The following is a 22,537-nucleotide window of genomic DNA, read 5'->3' on the forward strand; positions in this document are numbered from 1 at the left end:
TGTTGGAGATATTCATATCCCTTGATTATAACACATGCACTTGTCAATTTTACTGTTTCTAACATTGAGGTGTCTGTAATTTTGTGCACAATTTACCATGTAGTATTTCCTTATCCTTGAGAGAGATTATTATTAAATCAATGGTATATCTTTAAGAATTTTTTAAAAGGGAGAATATTATATACATATTGTAGATTAACACTGTCCATGAGCCTCTCTCTCATTTGCTGTCTGTCTTTCTCTCTGGCTGTCTGTCCTTTTCTTTCTCTTTGTGTATGAGGAAGCCAAGTTAAACAGCCAATTTCCACAGTTCCTGTAGATGAACCTTCTAAAATTCAAATCTAAATATGTTATGTTTAGAAATAGCAACAGGACTTGTGCTTCCACACACTGCAACCAAAACCTCTGGCCATTATATACAAAACAAATAAGAAGAATCTGATAAGTGGCGACAAGGCAGACTGGCTAAGGACTCAAGACTTGAGGACTGATGTGGCAGGAAGTTCTCTGGTTTTCCTTTTGCCTCGGTCATCCCAGGCAGGGGCTGGTGGAGCTGGCAACACAGAAGCACCAATGGGTGCAGCAAAGCAAAGCCTCCAACAATGCCTGCTACGTCTGCTGAGGACCAGGCGTCAAGGCGTCTTGTGCAGCAAGACAGAAAACTGCCCTGCTCAGCCCAGCACCCCAAAAAGAACCATGGTCACCCCCTCATCCTGTCTGGAGGCACCCAGCCCCACCATGGTGTCGGTGGAGCCCGAGTGGGAAGCTGGGACCTTAATCCTCGCCAGGAGACGTCAGGCTTTTCCCACTGCGGGGCCAGTGGAGTCCCGTGGGGATCCCTGCCCCACCCAGAAGTAACTCAGTGCCTCTCCCGCTCCTCTGCTGTCGTGGAGCGGAGTGCAGACTTGGAACTTCCACCGCCACCCAGCGGCGATGTCACGGCACCCGGCGCTGTGCCAGTGAGGACCCTCCGCCCTGCCCCACAGTCATCGGAGCCCACCCCCAAGCCTCAGGTGTCAACAGGTGCCAAACAGAGAACCTGCACTTCCACTGCCGCTCCCACAGTGGGGGGCAGGAAGCCAGCAAAACGGGAGGTTTAAAGAAGATACAGAGCTTCATGACTGTTTTTTTTTTTCTTAATAAGGTTTTGTGGGGCAGCAGGGGGCTCTTGACCTGGGTCCCAACCCAGGGAGGTCTCTCCAGGCACTTTTGAGGAAACGCAGTCTCCTCCAGGGAGCTTGGCAGAGTCAGAGTCAGAGGCTTGCTTGGTCCAGCAAAGAGGCAGTTTAACTTGGGCCTCAAATAATTTCACACCTTACCCATTTCTTTGTGCCCTTAGATTTGAGAGTTAACAACATCCTGAGGATATGGGAGGTGAGTGGCAGGTAGACATGGATGAGATGTACAGTTTTCAATCAACAGTCGCCCGCCATACCAAGAATCAGGGAGATCTCAAACTGGAAATGACAATCAATAGATTCCAACCCTAGGATGGCAGAGATATTAGAATTAGCTGACAAAGCTTGTAAGATGTCCATCATAAAAATGCCTCAAAGAGCAATTATGAACACACTTGAAACAAATAAAATCTAGAAAGTCTCAGCAAAGAAATAGAAAGTCTAAGCAGAGAAATAGAAGGTACAAAGGAGAACCAAATGGAAATTTTGGAACTGAGAATACAATAACCTAAGTAAAAAACTCAGTGGATGGTCTCTACAGCAGAGTGGAAGGGACAGAAGAAATTACCAGTGAACTTAAATGTAGAGCAATGGAAGTCACCAAATCTGAACATGAAAGAGAAATAGACTGAAAAAAACAATGAACAGAGCCCCATAGACTTGTGGGACTGAAGTAAAAGATCCAACATTCATATTCTCAAAGGCCCAGGAAGAGGACAGGACTGCAAAAGTACCCAAAGAAATAATGGCCGAGGGCTTCCCAAATTTGTTAAAAGACCCACACCAACAGATTCCAGAAGACGAGCAAACCCCAAACCGTTTAAATCCAGAGAAATTCACACCAGCACACATCATAACTAAACTTCGTTCAACTATAGACAAAGAAAAAAAGTCTCAAAAGCAGTGGGAGAGGAAAAACACCTTTCCTTTATGGGCAAACTGATTCAAATGACAACAGATTTCTCATGAGAAACCATCGAGGCCAGAAGGAAGTGACACAACATTTTTCAAGTGCTGGAAATAAAGAACTGTCAATTCAGAATCCTACAGCCAATGAAAAGATCCATCAGGAATAAAGAGAAAATCAAGATATTTTCAGAGGAAGGAAACTTGAGAGAATTTGTCACCAGAGGACCTACACTGAAAGAATGGCTAAAATAAATCTTCTGAACAGAAAGGAAATGATGAGAGAAGGAATCTTGGAACATCAGGAAGGAAGAACTTAGTAAGCAAAAATATAGATAAAACAATAGACATTCCTTCTCCTCTGGAGCTTTCTAGATTATTATTGACAGTTTAAGGACAAATTAAAACTGTTTGATTGGTTCTAAATGTAAGTAGAGGAAAGATTTAATATAATTATATTATACACAGCAGAGGGTAAATGGATACAAAAGAGATAAGATTTCTATACTTCACTTGAACTGATAAAATGATGACATCAATAGACTGTGATAAATTTATCTATATATAATGTAATACCTTGAGCAACCACTAAAATGCAATGAAAAGGTATATACTCATTGATACAGCAAAATGGAATTCTAAAAATGTTTCAGCAACCTAAAGGAAGGCAGGAAAAATAAAATGGAGAAATGAAAAACAGAACAATAAAAAGCTGGCATACTTGAATCCTAAGATATCAATAATTACATTAAATATAAATGGCCTAAATTTTTCAATGAAAAGACAGATTGGCAGAGTGGATTAAAAACATGACTGAATTATATGCTGTCTACAAGAAACTCCTTTTAAAGATAACAGTATAGGCAGGTTGAATGTAAAATGATGAAAAAAGATATATCATGCAAACATTAATACAAGAAAAGCAGGAATGGCTAGATTAATATCATATCAAGTAGACTTCAGAACAAAGAAAATTACCAGAGACAGAAAGGGACTTTAAATAATGATGCAAGCCTCAAGAATACATAGCAGTCTTAAATGTATATACGAAATGCAACAGAGCTGCAAAATATGAGGAGTAAAAATTGATAGAACTGAAGGGAGAACTAGGCCAATCCACAGTCCTAGTAGGAGACCTCAACATCTCTCTCTCAACAACTGATAGAACAACTAGACAGAAAATCAGCAAGGTTATAGAAAAACTCAGCAACACTGTCAACCAACAATATCTGATCCACATTTACAGAACACTCCATTCAACAAAAGCACAGTACATATCCTTTTCAAGTGCCTATCTGAACATTACCAAGATAGACCATATCCTGGGTCGTAAACCAACCTCAAAAGATTTAAAAATATTGAAATCAACCATAGGGTTCTCTGGCCACAATGCATTCAAACTGGAAATCAGTAACGGAAAGATAATAGGAAAATCCTCAAATAGTTGGAAACTAAACAACATGCTTCTAAGTAAATTTACAGTCTTACATTAAATAGAGGGAATGTCTTGTATCAATAATCTAAGCTCCCACCTCAGAAACCTAGGAAAAAAGAGCAAACACTGTCAGAAGGAAGGAAAGAATACAGGTAAGAGCAGAAATCAATGAAATTGAAAGCAGAAAAATAGAGAAAATCAATGAAGCAAAGAGGTGGATCTTTGAAAAAATCAATAAAATTGATAAACTTCTAGAAAGACTAACAAAGAAAAAAGAGATGACACATGTTACCAATATAGGGGATGAAACAGGATACTATCAGTACAGATCCTGAAGACACCAAAAGGATAGTAAGGTATTACCATGAACAATTCTACACAAATATGATAAAGTAGAAGAATAGACCCATTCCTCAAAAACACAAGCTATCACAACTTGCTCAATATAGAAATAATTTGAGTATACCTATAATTTTATGGAAATTGAATTCATAATTTAAAAACTCCTAAAAAAAGTCTCCAGGCCAGGTGGTTTCATGGGAGAATTCTACTAAATGTTTAAAGAAGAATTAACACGAATTCTACACAACCCTTCCAGGAAACACAAGCAGAAGGAATACTTTTCAGTTCATTTTATGAGGCTAGCCATATCCTGATCCCCAAACTAAATGAAGGCAGTGCTGTAGAAGGAAACGACGGAACAGTAGCCTTTGCAAACACAGAGGCAAAAAGCTTTAAGAAAATATTAGCAAATAGAATTCAGCAATATATAAAAATAATTGTACACTATGATCAAGTGGGTTTTATCCCAGGGAGTCAAGGCTGGTTTAATGTTAAACATGAATCTGTGTAATTCACAGTATTAATAGGCTAAAGAAGAAAAATCACTAGATCTTATTAGTCAATGCAGAAAAAGCATGTGAGAAAATCTGACATTCATTCCTGATAAAATCTCTCAGACAAATGAGAACAGGGGGAGCGTCTTCAGCTTGATAAAGAACATCCACCTTAAGCTCACGGCCAACCTCACAGACGGTGCTTTCCCCTGAGATCAGGAACATGGAAGTGTCTCTTCTCCCCATGTGTGCTCAGCATCGTCCTGGAAGCCCTGGCTGGTGCAGTGAGGCAAGAAAAGGAAAGAAAAGCCCTGCAGACTGGAAAGGAAGAAGTACATTTGGTCCTGTTTGCAGAGGACATGATGGTTTATGGAGAAAATCCTAAGATATCTACAGAAAACCTCCTGGAACAAAGAAATGAGTTCAGCAAGATCACAAGATACAAAAGAAACAGAAAAGTCAATCATGTTTCTGTGTACTAGCAGTGTGGATTATGTCAGTGGAAATTTAACAAAGCATGTACAGGATTTATACCCTGAAAACATTGATGAAAGAAGCCAAAGAAGAGCTGAGCAAATGGAGACGCACTGTGCCCGTGGCCCGGAGGACACTGTTGCCCGAGAGCCTGCGGGAGCCCTTCACCTTGATGGCTGTGGATCGAGGGTGGCAGCCGGCCCTTCAGCTGCTTGGGCAATTCCTGTTGCCAGGGACACCCTCGAGCCAGCTGAAAGCATCAAGAAATCGATGCCAGCCCTAGAGAGCGAGACTGCATTGCTTGGCCGTCGTCTCCTGGTGCTCAGCCATGGTGAAGCGGGAACCCGGGGATGAGGGGCCTCGGGATCCATCTCCTCCTTCAGGCTGCCTCTGCACATGACAGCGGCTCTGGCTGGCTGTTGGGGTGCGCGGGATGCACGCAGGCCCTGCCCCTGCCCTGGGGCGGAAGGGACGGAGCAGGAAGGACTGGCTCCCAGCGTGAGTCATCCCCTGCTTCCTCACCCTCCGGGCGGAAGCACTGGGGCCTTCGGGGGCGTCTCTGCAGTGGTTTGATGATGGATGGTTCTCTCTATATACACATTTTTTAAAAATATGAAAATAACTCTACAGTGAGACCATTAGCCATCCCCAGGCAGTCTCAGCTATAATTTATGGCTGAGTCTCCCACCTTTGTATTCTTGTTTTACATTCATTGGGGTATGATTTTTAAAAAATCTCGAGGACTCACAATTCTGTTGACTAATGTTATCCACTCGCTCACTTGCAGATGTTGCTGAGGCTATAATTCTGGAAAGTAAATTAATTTCCCTTGCGTGGGCCCCTGAACAATGCTAGGCTCCTCCACGGGGCAGGTCAGTCACCCCGGTTGATCCCTCTAGTTGATCGCTCTGGTTGATTACTCTGGTTGATTGCTCTGGTTGAGCCCTCTGGTTGGTCACTCTGGTTGATCCCTCTGGTTGAGCCCTCTGGTTGGTCACTCTGGTTGGTCACTCTGGTTGATCGCTCTGGACAATTGCTCTGGTCGATCCCCCTGGTTGGTCACTCTGATTGATCACTCTGGTTGGTCACTCTGGCCGATCACTCTGGTGAGCATCTGCTGCTCCTGTGGCAGTGCAGACACCAAGCAGCTCTGCTTGCCACCTTCTCCAGCTGTGTTTTGCCCATATGTCTCTCTCTGGAAATTGGGAAGAAGAATATTGGCTGGTGTTCTTGGGTGCACAAAAGGGGTAGGTGCTATTAGAAGCTACACATGCTTCCCAGTGTGTGTGTGTGTGTGTGTGTGTGTGTGACGCACACAGTTTCTCTAATGTATCAGTCGACTTAGCTTGTGTTTCTTCTCTCTGAGTGATTTCATTATCTTTAAGGTGGGTTTTCACCCTGAAACTCCTTTTCCGACGGTTTGAGTGATGCGGAATAAGGTAGTGCTTGGTTTGGGTTGAAGAAAGAGAGTTTCTTTGGGTAGAATTTTGATGTGGCTTTCCTGGGCCAAGGACGACTGGAGCGGCGGCTGTCCTAGGGGCTCTGGGTTGAATGGCTGTGACGGTGACGACACCTGGCAGCCTCAACACCTGCTCTGTGACAGGCAGTCCTCTCCGTCACCTGGGAGGAGGCTCCTGCCACTTCAGGCCTCGCTGGCTGGGGAACCGGAGGCTCAGAGAGGGTGTAACTCGCCCAGTGTACCACAGCCGGCAGGGGCCCGTCCGCCTGCAAACACAGCCTGAGTGTGTGACCGTCCGTCTCCTCCTCCCCCCTGAGGTGTCGGTGGGGCCGCGATGAGGACTGGTCCTGGGATGGCCCCCGGTGGCGTGCCGGAGCAGAACAGGGCAAGAGCAAGCATGGACGGCTGCAGCCGGGCGCACCGGTGTTCACGGCAGAGGGCTTGGCCCTACCCACCCCTGTTGGTGTCACCGAGCCCCGGAAGTCGGCTCACCCTGCGACCCTGGGAGTCAGGCCTGGCCCTGCTGGTGCCTGCCAGCTGCGGTTGGAGCATTGGCCAGAAGGGACCTTGGGGATGGGGTTTTGGGGTTACTCTGCCTTCTGCATCTTCTGTGAAGGGTCTCTAGGGCCTCCACGGGGTCCCCCATCACCTGCTGCACTCAGCACTCCTCCAACTGACCCCGAGTTCCTGGCTGGGGCAGCTCCTATGTCCCTGGGTGTTGGACTTGGCTGCACCCTGTGAATGGGAGAAGAGAAATGGTGAGAGCTGCACCCTGTGGCCAAAAAACGGGTTCTGGGGTCTGGGTTTGGAAGATTTGGTGTGGGGGACTTTCCCCACTCTCTCCATAGACTTTCTGTCCCTAATGCCAAAGGCATGAACCCTCGCTTCTTCTTTCTGTTTCTGAAATATCCCCGTGTTTAAAAGCTCTCCTTGCCATTGAGCTCATCACCAGTGGGAGTCATTTACTCCATGGCATGGTGGTTGGACTGATGGATAGATGCTGAGGACTGGAAAGTGCAGAAGTTACTGTCTGCAGGATGAGAAGTACACTTCGAGAACCCTGGAGGCCACTCTGCATATTTAGTCCAACAAAGGCCCTTACTAATGACTCTGCCTGCTGTATGTGAGCGCACACAGACACACACACACACACACACACACACACACACACGCTCACTGACTCTGTTCTTTCATCCTCCAAAGTTGGATTGCAATTTGCCAGTGTAGTCCAGAATGGCACCCCCTCGCGTGGATGTTCCATTGTCCCCCTGATATTTTGGCATAGGGTTGCTTTGTCAGAGCCCCAAGGCCAAGCAAACCCCCACGCCTTCAGCTTCGAGGTAAAGTGGTAAGAGGCGGCACTGGGCCCCTTCCCTGGCGCCAGGGCAGAGCCTGGGTGGGAGCAGGCTGTGTTCACACGGGACTTGATGATGAGAAACCCAGTTTTACATCCGGCAGCATTACAGGGTCCCGTTTTGTCAAATATTTGCCCCCAAGTTTCTTTGTCCAGGAGCACCTCTGAGAACGGGAGAAGCAGGGTCAGAGGGTGTAGGCTCTTGAGAGGCTGGGGCCTCGGTGGGGGTTGCTGGGAAAGGGGGCAGCGGCTGTCCAGGGGGGCTCAGAGCCTGTCTCGGATCCTGCTGTGCCCGGGCCCAGGAAGGGGCTCAGCTGTCGTGTGACGGGGAGGGGCTGGTGCCTCTGCCGGTGGCGGCGGTGACGCCTGCACCCCGAGGAGGCCTGGGGTGAAGGGGGGACCCGGCCGCCAAGCTCCTTTCCCTCCTGGGTGATGGGGTCCGCCGAGCGGACACTCGCGGAGCTGTGGTGTTTCTGCAGGTCCCTGTGCTCCCCGGGAGCAGAGACGGGGATGGTGGGAGGGCGGCTCCCCCAGGGCCGTGGGGCAGTGCCAACTTCCACGGGTGCTGCTTCAAGCTGAGGTGCTCAGACTGAGTGGAAAGGAAATAAAACAGCCCCAAATAAATGCTCCTGTATTCTCTACAAGTTGTGGGGATGACCCCGGCTTGGTTTCCCTGTGGGTGCCGTGTGTGCACACACCACGTCTTGTTTTAAAGACCATGAAAAGTTTGCGCTGAGTGGCTTGGGGGATTTTTCAACACTGGAATAAAAATTATGTGTACAGAGAAAACGCTAGCCTTTATACGTTTTAAAAGGAAAACAGCAACCCGGTGAAGGAAAAGGACAGGAAGAATATTTTGTCCGTCGAGGTCATTCACAGGAACAGTGAACGCTCTGGCGGCCGTCACCGCTGGCCAGCTGCAGGGGTGCAGCCCGTGAGCTTTGCAGGGTCAGAGGATGGACCTGCACCCTCAACTGGGACCCAAGAGCATAAATAGGAGAGTGGACACGGGCCGGGGGTCCTCCACGGGCAGCACCTCCTCAGCACTGAGCCCCGGGGCCCCCTGTCTCTCTGTCCCTCCCTCCCTGTCTCCCTCTCTCCCTGCTGCCTCGACCGGGCCATGGTGTGGGGGCTGCTGGGCCTTCCCGGCTGCCCCCTGGCTGCACCTGGGCAGGAGAAGGGACAGAAGTGGCCTCCATGTCAGGTCTCCCACCAAGAGGCAGAGGCCAGTCTGGGGGTGAGAGGCCCTTGGGACGCCCCTGCCCAGCCCTTTGGGAACCGTCAGCATCTCGGACCAGATGAAGGGGCAATGAGGGTCAAGGGTGTGGCCTGCCTCCTGCCCCCTGATTGTCTCCCCCCGAGCCCTCGGAAAAGCCTGCGGAGGGTGGGCCGTGGGCCGGGGGAGGCTGGCTCCGTCCTCACTGCCTCCCCATCCCTGTCCCTGTCCTAAGTGAGCTCACGCTGTGCCCTGTCCATGCAGAGCATCTGTGGGGAGCACCCCCAGGACAAGAGGAGGGGCTGCTGCACCCATGGGTCCTGCATGCACTGGCTGGGCCAGGCTGGGGCTCTCGGTGCTGTGAGTCCACCGGGAAGGGACGGGGGCCCCAGCCTGGCCGCTCCAGGGAAGCAGCTGCCTGCTCCGGTTGTTGGTTGCTGGAGGGGTGTGCCCAGGAGGGGAGGCCCAGGGGGTCTCAGTGGGGAGGGGGCGTTCAGCGGAGCCACAGAGCGGGGGTCCGGTTAGATGCGTGGCCGTGGGGGTGAGGCGCCTGCAGGCGGGGGCTCGCGGGCACGGAGGCTGGGAGGGGCAGTGGACAACCATCGGGCAGACCTGGGGGCCGAAGGGGCTCAGGGGGAGGTGGCAGGGGCAGGTGGTCCCGAGTGGCCCTGACGTGCCACCGAGGCCTTTGGGTTTTACTCTCATGGGCCGGTCAGCGCCGCTGCGCCCCAGGGCTTCTCCCAAGGAGCACGAAGCCTTCCGCAGCACCGCTCAGCCTGAGTGCCCATCACAGTCCCAGAGTGTAATTAACAAGCTAGGATGCTCATGGGAAGTTTTCCCGGACAAGAAAACAAATGCATCCTGGAGGATTGGAAACTCAGTGCCCCCTGGGACCAGCAGGTGCTGTCACACGGTAAGCAGACGGGGCTGGGGGACATCGGGGGACAGCGGGGAGCTGCGGGGGGAGGGTGTGGGGAAGTGGAGGGGCAGCAGGGGGCTGGGGTGCGCTGAGGTATTAGGGAGCAGTGGGGAGCTGTAGGGGCATTGGGGGGGGGTCTTCAGGGACCGCAGTGCTCTGCACTCGTCACCCCAATCAAACAGCAAGGGCCAGTGAGGAAGAGGGGCCTGTGGAAAGCAGCCGTGAACTGGGAGCCAAGGCACGACAGGTCGGGCCGGAGCTGACGCCCAGATGCCTCCCCAGGCCCTGAGCGGTGGCACTGACTATGTCCTCCACACGCCATCACTCGCAAAGCTCGTTCGTTCTTTCATGAATTCAGCAGATATCCCTGGTGTCTGCCACGTGCTAGGCCAAGACAAAGGCCTCTCATGTGAAAATGGAAAATTGGATGAGGTGCTGTTAAAATTCTGTTGTCATCAGTTTAACTCGTGTAGTTAGTTCAAACACCATAATTACATGGAACTTTTAATAGGTAGTGAGACCTGGTAGGTTTGCATAGGTTAGTGGGAAATAATGACACATCCCAAAGTAATTTGGACAGAGAATAAAAATACATATTCAGGGCCCCCCTGAGGAGCTGGGGGAAAATGCAGAGGTGTTGGGCTTCCTCATCTGGATTGTTGCTGATGTTCTCACAAACACGGGACTGACGGCTTGACATGACGAATCCTCTATTTTGGGGCTTGCCCTTTTGAAGCTTGTTACTGCAAAGGAGAGGCTAAACCTGCTTATAATTGTGCCTAAGAGTCTCCCCGAGTGCCTCTTTGTTGCTCAGATGTGGCCCCCTCTCTCTCTCTCTCTAGCTAAGCCACCTCAGCAGGTGAACTCACTGTTCTCCCCCCTCTACATGGGACCCGACTGCTAGGGGTGTAAATCTTCCTGGCAACGTAGGATATGACTCCTGGGGATGAATCTGGACCTGGCATCTTGGGATTGAGAACATCTTCTTGACGAAAAGGGGGATGCAAAATGAAATGAAATAAAGCTTCAGTGGCTGAGAGATTTCAAATGGAGTCAAGAGGTCACTCTGGTGGACATTCTTATGCACTATATAGATAACACTTCTTAAGTTTTAAGGTATTGAAGTAGCTAGAAGTAAATACCTGAAACTGTTGAACTCCAACCCAGTAGCCTTGACTCTTGAAGATGATTGTATAACAATGTAGCTTACAAGGGGTGACAGTGTGATTGTGAAAACCTTGTGGATTGCACTCCCTTTATCCAATGTATGGATGGATGAGTAGAAAAATGGGGACAAAACCTAAATGAAAAATAGGGTGGGGGAGTGATTTGGGTGTTCTTTTTTACTTTTATTTTTCATTTTTATTTTTACTTTTTCTGATATAAGGAAAATGTTCAAAAAATAGATTGGGGTGATGAATGCACAACTGTGGTGGTGCTGTGAACAACTGATTGTACACCATGGATGACTGTATGGTATATGAATATATCGCAATAAAACCGAATTAAAAAAATTAACATGGTTAAGTTAGTTCTTCACCTAAAAAAAAAAAATTGTGTGGTTGTGACTATTTTTCAGCGACACGAAAAGTAGCAGGGGCTGTGACTGGCTCCCGGGGCCGGCGCTGGGAGCTGCCTCTGGCTTCAGTGCCCTGGTCACACGACAGAAACGCGAGGGCCCTGGAGGGCGGTCGGCCCCATCCCACATGGCCGCCGTGTCCACGTCCTCCCCGAGACCCGGGCCGGGAGCCCCGTGGCGGGAGCTGGGCCTTTGCGACCCCCGTGGGCGGCTGTGCCCAGGTAAGTGAGTCCCGTGGGTGTGCCTGGTTTCAGGGGACCCGGTGGCAGCCAGTGAGGGCAGCAGAAGCAGAGGTGTGATCACAGCGTTTAAGGTGGGAACTAGGAGACGGGGCGAGTGCGAGCTGTGAGTGGATCCCATGACACGACACACCGTTGATGTGTCTGTTTCTAAACGACCCGGCAGAGGCTGGGAGGGGCCCTGCAGCCTGTCCCCTCTGGTTGGCGCCACGTCCTTGTGGTCATGTGTCCTTGGGTGGAGGGAAGGGGGTGGACAAAGGGTGGGTGGTGAAGAGTGTTCCTAGAGCAGCAGGGTGTGGGGCTGTGCCTGGGCAAAGTGTGCTCTTAAAAAAAGCATGTGCCAGTGTGTGTGCATGTGTGTGTGCATGTGTGTGCACACGTGTGTGTGCATGTCCATGTGTGAGGACCTGACCACCTCCCCACCCACCGACAGGGCCTCGCTGTGGATTCTCCACGCCTCATGGACTGAAAAGATGAAGGTATCTGCTTTTAAATACAAATAAAAACAGTACTAAAATATAAAATTATGTTTAAGTCAGTATTTCTCAAATATAGAATTATTTTAAAAATTGTTTCTTCCCTCTTTCTGAGTGATTGTTGGATACCCTCACTTCACTGTATCCAAGACAGAGGTTTGCCCTGCGTGTTTGATGATGTAGCACTGTGTGCGCACATGTGTGCATGTGTGTATATGCATACGTGGATGTGTGTGCATGTGTACCTATGTGTGCATACATATGTGGCTGTTAACGTACGTACACATGTGCATACCTGTGTGCGTGTGTGTGTGCATGCAGGTACACGTGCACACAGGTGTGTGTGTGTGCATCTGTGCCCATGCGTGCACGTCTGTGTGTGTGTGCATGTGCTTGTGCACATGTGTTGCTGTGTATGTGTACACCTGTGAATATCTGTGTGCATGTGTGCTTGTGTGTGTGTGCACGGGTATGTGCACTAGTGTGTGTGATATCCTTTCAGAAATCCACGTTAAGCCTCGAGGTGTTCAGAGGCTGCTGGCAAACCCAGACCGCGCAAGCTGCAGGGCAGAGGGGTGCTCTCGACGCGCTGCCCTTGGGGTCTGCAGCTGCGGGAAGCTGAGGTTTGTCTGTGGGCGCTGGCCTGTGGGACGGCCCGTAGAACTTTGTAAACTGCTCCAGGAAGGCCCCAATTCACCTGGACACAGTTGCCCCAGGTGAGAGGGAGCCGCAGCAGGTGAAGGCAGGTGTGCAGACACCTCTTGCTCGTGGAGCTGCAGGGGGTGTGGGTGGTGGGAAGAAGTGACGGGAGCACCAGGGTTGGGGTTGCCCTTCTCGCTGGGAATGTCGCTTTGAAATATGTTCTAGGATATCGCGCCCATCCTATTAATTATGTCCCAGACCCAGGACAGCTGAGTAATTAATGATCTCAGGCCACCTGATCTATGAAATGCCATGTAAATGTTAAGGAGTAAAATTACTCCGTGTGTGAAGTGGACGTGCTGCTTTAACAACCCCCCTGGTGGGCAGGCTCAGGTCTGAGAGCTGCGGAGCTCTGTCGGGCCTTCCTCAGGAGCCCCTGCTGACTCTGCCTTAACCATGTTTTAGGCGACACAGGTGTCCTGTGTTCCGAAGCTCCTGAAAGGCAAACGGCTGCTTGGAACTTTCAGCTCCAGAAGTAAAGTTGGTCTCAGGATTTCAGTGACAGTTGTGTTTGCTTGACTCTTTCCAGCCGGAGGCAGTTTGGGTCCAAAGCCAAGGAAGAGGTCAGGCTCATCGAGCACCAGACACAGAGCCTGCGGTTGATGCTGCACCTGGCCACGGCCTTGGCCCTGACCTTCACCAGCAGGTGAGCCCTGGGTCGGGGGGTGCACCAGTGTCGCCAGGAGCAGTCCGGGGCCTTGCTTTCTAACTGAGCAGGACAAGTCCGTGGCTGCGACAGGTGCCCAGGTTAGAGGTTGGTTTTCCATGCTTCCAGATGGCTGGATCCACAGGGAATTTGGGCAGCATTCCTCCAGAGTCTAACAGTATCAGATTTGAATAGTTACAATGTCACCATTTTCTCTAGCTTCCAAGAAAGGTTCTAACTTGCAGGAACTTCTGCCCCCGAGGCTGGGGGCAGGTGCCGGGAGCTTCAGGTGACACCCACAGAAGGAGCCACACCACTGAAAGAAAACAAATCCACTGACAGGTTGTTTTGAAGTGTTTTTATTGGTGTTTATTTTGCATGCAGTAAAATGCACCGATCTTAGTGTCGAGTTCGGTGGTTTTGACAGTGAGATACACTTGTGCAACCAAGACGCTCAGTCACCTAGGCATAGAAGGCCACTTCCTCAGCCTGATACAGCTCTCCTACCAAAACCCACAACTGGCAGCGCACTTAGCAATGAAAGACCCCCGCCAAGACCAGGAAAATGACAAGGTGGCTGGTCCCTGCCCTTCTGTCCAACGCTGTACTGGAGGCTCTGGCCAGGGCATTTTGGCAAACAGAAGAGTACAAGGGACCCAGATTGAAAGGAAGATATAAAACCCTCCCTGTGTGCAGGTGGCATGATCTTCCACACGGAAAATCCCAAGGAGTCCTCTTAAAAATTGTTAGACTTAATGAATGGGTTCAGAAAGGTTGTGGGATAATGTTTATACATTCGCAGTGAACAATCTGAAAATGAAATTGAGAAACCAATTACATTTAAAATGGCATCAGAGAATAAAATACTTAGGAATAAATTTAACAAAATAAGTTAAAGAAGATCTGAATAAATGGAAAGATCCCAAGTTTATGTATCGGAAGCCTTAATGTTGTTGAGAAGGCAAAGCTCCCCAAATAGATTACACATTCAGTGCAATCCCCATCTAAATCGCAGCTGGACTTTTTGCAGAAATTGCAAGCTAATTTTAAAACTCATATGGAAATGCAAAGGACCTGGTATATTCAAAACAATTTTGGAAAAGAAGAGCAAAGTTGGAAGATTTTCACTTCCCAGTTTGAAAACACTACAAAGCAATGACAGTCAAGACTGTATTGCTGGCATAAGGATAGACATTTATCAGTGGAATAGAATTGGGAGTCCAGAAGAAAACCTGCATTTATGGACAATTGATTTCAACAAGCTGCGGTGCTGGGACGACTGTATGCCCACGGGCAGGAGGATGAAGTGGAGTCCTCCTCACACTGTGCAAAAATCAAAGGCCTAAATCTGAGAGCTAAAGCAATGAAACTTGTAGAATAAAATGCAGAAGTAAGTTTATGTGACTTTCGGCTGGCAGTGGTTTCTTATATCCAACACCAAAAGCACAAGAAATGAGAGGAAAAAGAGATAAATTGGGTGTCATTAAAAGTAAAATCACTTTGTTCTTCAAGGGACACAAGCAAGAAAGTGGAAAGACAATCCACAGAATGGGTGGAAATATTTAAAAGTCATATATGTGATAAGGGACTTGTATCCAGAATATATAAAGAACTCTTACAATTCAACAATAAAATGACAAGCCAATTAAAAAATAGACAAGGAATCTGAATAGATATTTCTCCAAAAAAGGTATACAAATGGCCAATAAGCACACAAAAAGATGCTCAACATCACCATTCATTAGGGAAATGCCACTTAAGACCACAGTGAGATCCTACTTCACACACGCTAAGATGGTTATAGTCAATGAGACAAATGATAAAAATGTCAGTGAGGATGTGGAGAAATTGACACCCTCATACGCTGATAGTGGGAATGTGAAATGGTGCAACATTTTGGAAAACATTTTGGGCAGTTCTTCAAGTGTTAACTATAAAATTACCACGTGGCTCAGCGGTTCCACTCTGGGTGTACACCAAGGGAAGGGAAAACGTGGCCACACAAGAGCTGGGATGTCAGCGTTTCTGGCACCATTGTTCACCATCCCCCAAAGTGGAAACGACACAGATGCCATCGACAGGTGAATGGTAAACAGAAAGCAGTGTATCCGTCCAACGGGGCATTGTTCAGCAGTAAAAAGGAATGAGATGCTGATTCGTGCCACAATGGGGTGAGCCTTGAAAACATTACGCTATGTGAAAGAAGCCAGGCGCAAGGCAACCCATCTCATCTCATGCTGTTTATACAAAACGTCCAGAATAGGTAGGTGCCTCGAGATGGAGAGCACACGCTGGTTCCCAGGCCTGGGGCAGGGGGCGGTGGGAGAGGCTGCTGATGGGGAAGGGGTTTTCTTCTGTGCTGATGAAAATGTCCTAAAATTAGTAGTGATGGTGGCACCCACTCTGAATACACTGAAAAACCAAGTGTTAAAGACGGGGTGGATTTTGTGGTATATGAATTATATCTTCCTAAAGCTGTTACACAAAAAAAGAAAAGAAAAGAAAGAAAAGGAATCAGGTTGCGTGAGTCCTCTAAATCTATTTTTCATTTTCAGAATTGTGTTGGCTATTTTAGGTCTGTGGCATTTCCTTATACATTTTTGAAACTGCTCATCAGTTTTTACTAAAGGCCTGCTGAGATTTTATTTGGGATTGCATTTACTCTGTAGATACGTTTGGGCAGTATTGGATCTTTTCCAATCTGTGGAGCTAACGTCTCTCTCCATTTATGTAGGTCTTTAATATTTCTTAGCAGTGTTTTATAACTTACAGAATAGAGGTCTTACACTTTTCATTGGTTTATTCAAATGGAATTTATTTTTAAATTTGATTTACGATTTTTTGTTAATATCATATGGAACTATAATTGAATTCTGTGTACTGACCCTCTATCCTGTATTCTTACAAAATTCACGTGCTAGATCCAGTAGTTTCTTTAGACTTTTTAGAAGTTTCTCTGTATCCAATCATACCACACATGCACAAGGAGAATTTAGCTTCTTCCTTATGTCTTTCCGTGTGTTTCCTGCCACACTGCCCGCTGGTGCTTCCACCACCGTGGTGGACAGGGGTGGAGAGATGCACTTCCCTGTATTGCTCCTGACCTTAGTGAGGAAGTATTCAATACTTCCCTTTCAAATACGACGTTCACTGCCGATATTTTAGGAGTGTCCTTTATGAGATTAAAGAAATTCCCTTCTGTTTCTAGTTTGCTGAGCATTTTTATCATGCAGTTGACTTTTGACTTTAAAAAACTTTCTCTGCTTATTTAGATGATCGTCTGACTTTTCTCCCTCATTCTGTTAATGACGTGAATTACATTGGTTAATTTTCAAATGTTGGGCCAAATTTGCATTCTGGGGGGGTCCTTGGTCATAATGCACAATCATTTTTCTCTTACTGGGTTCAGTTTGCTGATGCTTTAAGGATTTGTGTGTCAATATTCATGAGGGGTATTGAGCTGTAGATTTCCTTTCCTGGAACGTGCTTGGTTTCTGTATTGGGCTCGTGCTGTCGTCATAAACTCTATAGGGGAGGGTTACCACTTCTCCCTCTTCTCTGAAGGAGGCTGTGGGAGATTGGTGTGATCTCTTGCTTCAGTGTTTGGATCGTATTTACAGAGAAGCCGTGGGGGCAGGTGTTATTTTTATGGTGAGGTCTTTAATCACCACTCGATTTCTTCAGCAATTGTAAGAGTCTTCAGACTGTCATTTGCTTCTCTCGTCAGTTTTCAGCTGTGTTTTTCCAGGATTGGGTCTGTTTCCTCTAATTCATCCAAGTCGCTCTTTATATTCCTTTATTATAACGTTAATGTCTCTAGGGTCTGTAGTGATTCCTCCTCTTTTATTCCTAATATAATTTTTGGCTTCTCTTTTTTTTCTTGGTCTTTGTTGCTAGGTATTTATCAGTCTTGTTAATCTTTTCAAATAGGCTACTTTTGACTTGGATGCTTTTCTTTATTTTTGGTCCATTTTGATGTTACTGATTTACAATCTTATCTTTATTATTTCTTTACTTCGATTTACTTGAGATTTAATTTGCTCTTCTTTTTTTTTTTTTTAGCTTCTGGAAGTGAAAGCCTAGGTCATTGATCTAAAACCTTGCTTCTTTTTAAAATAAAAAATTTAATGTTATATGTTTTCTCTAAGAACTGCTTTAACAGTATCCTACAAAGTTTATATGTTGTAATATCATAGGTCAAATATTTTTCTATTTTCCTTTTTGAGTTCTTTGACCCATGGGCTATCTAGAAGTATGTGACTTCATTTCTAAATTTTGGAAGATTTTTCGGATATCATTTTGTTATTGAATTCTAAATAATTACATTTTGGTTGGAGGACAAATTCTCTGTCACTTCAGTACTTGGAAAATTGAGACTTGTTTTATGTTGATGTGTGATCTATATTGGTAAATATTCCATATGTACTTAAAATAATTAACAAACAATTTTCAGGGATAAGTTCTAGGAATCAAGTTATTTTTTTGAATAATTATTTAATCAAATGCTGAAAGAAGACTGTTAAAATCCCTAACAACGATTGTGGATTTGTCTCTTGTTTTTTTTTTTTTTTTTTTCCTTTGTGTATTTTTAATCTTTGTTATTTAGTGCATACAGATTTTGGGTTACTATATTTTCTAGATGATACCAGCCTTTCATATTTACTAAATGTTTTTCTTAACTTCTGATAATTTTTCTCTTCTTGAAGTCTGCTTGCTCTTGATATTAAGATAGCCATACCAGCTTTCTTACGCCTAGCATTTTCATGGTATATCTTTTTCCATTCTTTTATTTTTAGCCTATATGTGTCACAGTGCATCTTTGATAAACAGCATATGGTGGGATCTTGCTTTTATCCAGTCTTATATTTTTATTTACTGTCTAGTAATTTTTATTTACTGTTATTATGATATAAGTTGTCTCCCATTTTGCTACATGCTTTATATTTGTTCCATTTTTTTCCTGGTTTCTTCATCCCCCCTTTCTTTCCTTTTTTGAAGATGAGGTGTGTATGCCATTTAATCTCCTCTCTTGGCTTTACAGCTATACTTCTTTGCTCTGTTTTAAGTGAATACTCTTAAGTATTTTAATGTGCACCCTTATCTTATGCTGCTTTATATGTAACGTAAACTTACAAGAATATAACTTCTTTTACCCTTTCCTACTGTTTGTGTTACTGTTATTGTGTATTTTACCTCTACATATATTAAAAACCCCAGAGTAGCTTGTAATTATTTTTGATTTAAGCAATCAGTTACCTTTGTGTTTTAATGTCTATTTTGAAATAATGTTTGTCTTACGGAATAACTGTGGAGCCTGCAGGGCTTCCTATGTCCTTCCCTTAGTCCTCTGACGCTGCGTCTTCTTCCCCATCCCAGCACAATCAGCAAACGAGGAAATAGGCGCTTGTGCAATGCCGTGAACTAAACCATGGGCTCTGCCGGGCCCCCTGGTGTGTCCACTGCTGCCCTGTTTCTGTTCCAGGACGCGACCAGCCCTCACCTTGTGTCGCCCACCAGGTCTCCTCCCCCGCGTGGAGGCTCCTGGGCCTTTTCTTGCCTCTGTTACCCACCTGCCTCTGGAGAGTCCTGGGCAGTATTTAGTTTGGGTTCATGTGACGCTTTCTCATGAATTACCCTGAGGTTACGGATTTGGGGAGGAAAAGCACAGAATTGGTGGCCCTTCTCTTTGCACCACATTCGGGCACTGGACAGTGGGTGGGTGACCCGGGCACTGGGGGGAGGTGGCATCCTCAGCCGCTCCCGCCGAGCTATGCTTTCCTTCCATGTTCTGTTCTTCAAAAGTGAGTCACTCTGTGCAGCCCACACTCATGGGGAGGGGGGTTAAGCTCCATCTCCAGGAGGGAGGAGAGCCAAAGAACCGGTGGAAACATACTAAGGCCGTCACAGTGATTAATATGTATTTTGTGGGAAGCACTTAGAGGCTCTGTAAACATTCTGTTTCTTATACCCACTAATTTCAGCATTTGTCAGTGGATCTGCCCTGCAGCAGTGATTACTGTGGTGTTGTAGTTCCCTCCACACACACACACACACACACACACACACACACACACACGCACACACACCCTCTGCAGTTCTTCTGTATGGCTATTTATTTGTGTAATCATTTATTTACATGAGTATGGAGCACAGCTATTTCCCTTACTCTTTGAGTGACTGTCGTTGCTACCAGTATGAACTTGGCTGTGCTGTTACAGCTTTGACTTTGGGAGCTTTCTCAGGTGGGCTCCCAGGTCCTGTAGCCATGCCCCCCACGTTCTCAGCAGTTCCTTCTTTATGACCACAGAAGATGCCCCAGGGTCAAGTGTGAGAAACAAGCACTATTCCTAAAAAGGAATAAATGCTCACCCAATTGTGGAGAAGAAAAGAATTTATTCATGATCTTGCAAGAATGGGAGCGCAACCAAAATGTGGGGGGTTGGCCGCAGAACAATAGACCCAGCAGTGTTTATTCCCTACACCTAACCGCAGGTCCCTCCCTTGTTTCTCCAGTGGCTGATACTCCAGAGGTTACACTCTACTGGACAAGCCTAACTAGCCTGCACAAATTTGAAACATGCAGCTCGTCCAAATTGGAAACATTTGACATAAGTTTCCAGTGCGAATTTGCAACATTTGGAATGGCTAGAACAAATCTCCACCCCTGACTATAATGGTTATGCCCAGGCCTCTTTAGAGCCAGTCTGGGCTAGTTTGGTAACAAGTTAGGAGGCTATTTTGGGAACCTCTACCCACTAGTCTCCACCTTGCAAGGATAGTAGATAGTGGGCAGATAAACAGGGGGACTGACTGTGGATAGTGGGCGGATAAACAGGGGACTGACCGTGGACTAGTTTGTCTTTTTAACCTTCTGCCAATTCCTTAACTGCCCCACCTATCCTGTGTGAAAGCTAAACTTAATCTCATTTTCACAATGTTGTCTTTCTCCCTTCCCAGCCCTGTGATCACCCACGCCTCCTAGGAGCCCCGACTCCCCTTCTGGAGGATGGAGTGAAAACCTGGGCTCTGGGTGCTGGGCGTAGCTGCCACTGGGCTATCGGGGCTTCCGGACCCCAGCACTCAGCACTAGGAAATGTGTGTGCCCAGCGTGGGTGCAGGTGAAATTTAAAACCTAGTTTGCACGGAGCCCTCCGGCCCCAGCCCGGCCCCTGGACTGACGGGGGCATTTCCCCTTGCTTGTTGCTGACTCCTCTCTCTGACTGTGAGGAATCTGGCCCTGGGCACCCACGCTCGGCTTTCTTATCTGTTCAGCCACACTGTGCATGTAAACTAAAGGCCCAGGCAACCCGCTGCTCCCCTGAGTTTTCGGGTGACCGCCTTCCCCCCCTCTTTGGTGTGGCCGTGTGGGACGCTCGCCGCAGACCGCAGCCCCCGTGTGCTCCCCCGATAGCCTGGCTTTTCTTAATTTAATTTGCGCGCAGGACAGTTTGCCCTTTGTCTTGCCCAGTGCTGTGGGTTCCCCCAGGCTGCCCTGGGCCACCCACTGCTCCCCCAGCCCGCCCCACAACCCATTTTCCAATCCTATAGTTTGCCCTCTTCCAGAATGCCACGTAAATGCACTCATGCAGTGGGAACTTCCTGGGCCTGGCCTCTTTCTCCTAAAGGCGTTTCGGGTTCTTCCATGTTGCTGCGAGGAGCAAGTTTACTTTCTGCTGCTGAGCAGTGTTTCACTGTGTGGTGCACAGGGTGAGACCACCTGTTCAGTTGTGAGGGGCCATCGGGATTTGTCCAGTTCCGGTGATCATAAATGACCGCGCTGTAAACATTCCTTACACATTTTCATGTGAACCCAAGTTTTCCATTCTCTTGGGCAAATCTGTAGGAGTAGGATTGCCAGGTCGTAAGGAACACGTGTTTCACTTGCTAAGAAATTGCTAGACTGTTCTGCAGAGTGACCGTTGCTTTATCTCCACCAGAACGCGTGAGGGCTGCAGCCGTTGGGGGTCCTCGTGGCCGTAGGAGGGTCAGCTTTGCTTGCTTGTTTGTTTTTGGCCTTTCTCACAGGTGTGCAGTGGTATCGTGTAGTTTTCATCCGCATTATCCTAGTAACTGATGATGGCTTGTATCTGTTCGTGTGCTTGTTTGCCGTCTTTGTATATTCTTAGGGGAGATGTCTGTTCAGATCTTTTATTCATTTTTAATTGGGCTGTGTGGCTGCAGCTAGTGAGCATTAAAATTTCTCTCAATTTGAGGGAGGTGAGTCTCAGATGCAGGTGCCGAGGAGCTGAAAGAGGCCGTAGCTCTCATGTTGGGTTTCCAGGGGAGAAAGGAGGGGTGCCTGATAGGATGTGGCGTGAGACAGCCGGGTCCCCCATCCTGGGCCTTCCGTCTGGTTTACTGGGGACCCTTCTGGTTTCCCCGGCTTCCCCACACCTTCCGGGGCCGGGGCCTGCCCTGTGCCCTCACGGCCCCGTCTCTCTGCCCTCAGCCCTTCCCTGCACCCCTGCCCCAGATCTGGTTACACCGATTTCCAGGAAGGCAGTTCCCTGACGGGGGAAGAGGCTGCGTGTGTTTCAGAGCCCAGGGAGGTCACGCTCTCTGTGACCTCCCCTGGCTCTCCTGTCTCCCTCGGTTTCCCCTGCTGCCCTCCTCCGACTTGTGAGGAAGTAGTTGAATAAACTGGCTCACACAGCCCCAGGTTGTTTTCCTTTGCTGAGCTCCTCACTCCTGGGTCCTAGGCCCTGGCTCCCGGGTTCCGGGGGACACATGCTGTGAGTGAACCAGCTCCGCGCTGGAGGGTCTGCGGAGGTTTGGCTTTTCCAATGTTTCCGAGATGCTTTTGGTCCTGCCAAAGCGCAGACGGATGCTGGAGCAGGGAGCAGAGGCTCGGGTGTGAGTCTGGAGTGGGGGCTGCACGAAGCCCTTCCCGGGTTGCCGGCCCCCTCGCTCCCACCTGCTGTGGGGTCCCAGAGCCTCCCTCTGCGGGGTGGGTGGTGGGAGGGGGCAGCTGGGGGGTGGCTCTCGGGGTACCTGCTGCACGGCACCTGGCTCGGAGGGTCTCCAGGTAAAGCAGTCAGCAGTGCAGAACCTTTCCACCTGGGTGTGCCCTCTGAGCGCAGTAGGGGTGTGTGCTGTTATGAAAACCTACTCGCTGCTA

General features: G+C 47.9%; 1 protein-coding gene across 1 annotated transcript in view; it reads left to right on the top strand.

Moving 5' to 3' along the window:
* The window catches only part of ACOXL (acyl-CoA oxidase like), a 283,084-nt gene that overhangs the window by 94,405 nt on the left and 166,142 nt on the right, over positions 1-22,537 (top strand). Inside the window, 1 exon segment of the mRNA XM_037806647.1 lies at positions 13,303-13,419. Within this exon segment, the coding sequence (XP_037662575.1) occupies positions 13,303-13,419 (117 nt within the window).

Source organism: Choloepus didactylus, chromosome 17 (genome assembly GCF_015220235.1).
Source record: "Choloepus didactylus isolate mChoDid1 chromosome 17, mChoDid1.pri, whole genome shotgun sequence".
NCBI lineage: Eukaryota > Metazoa > Chordata > Mammalia > Pilosa > Megalonychidae > Choloepus > Choloepus didactylus.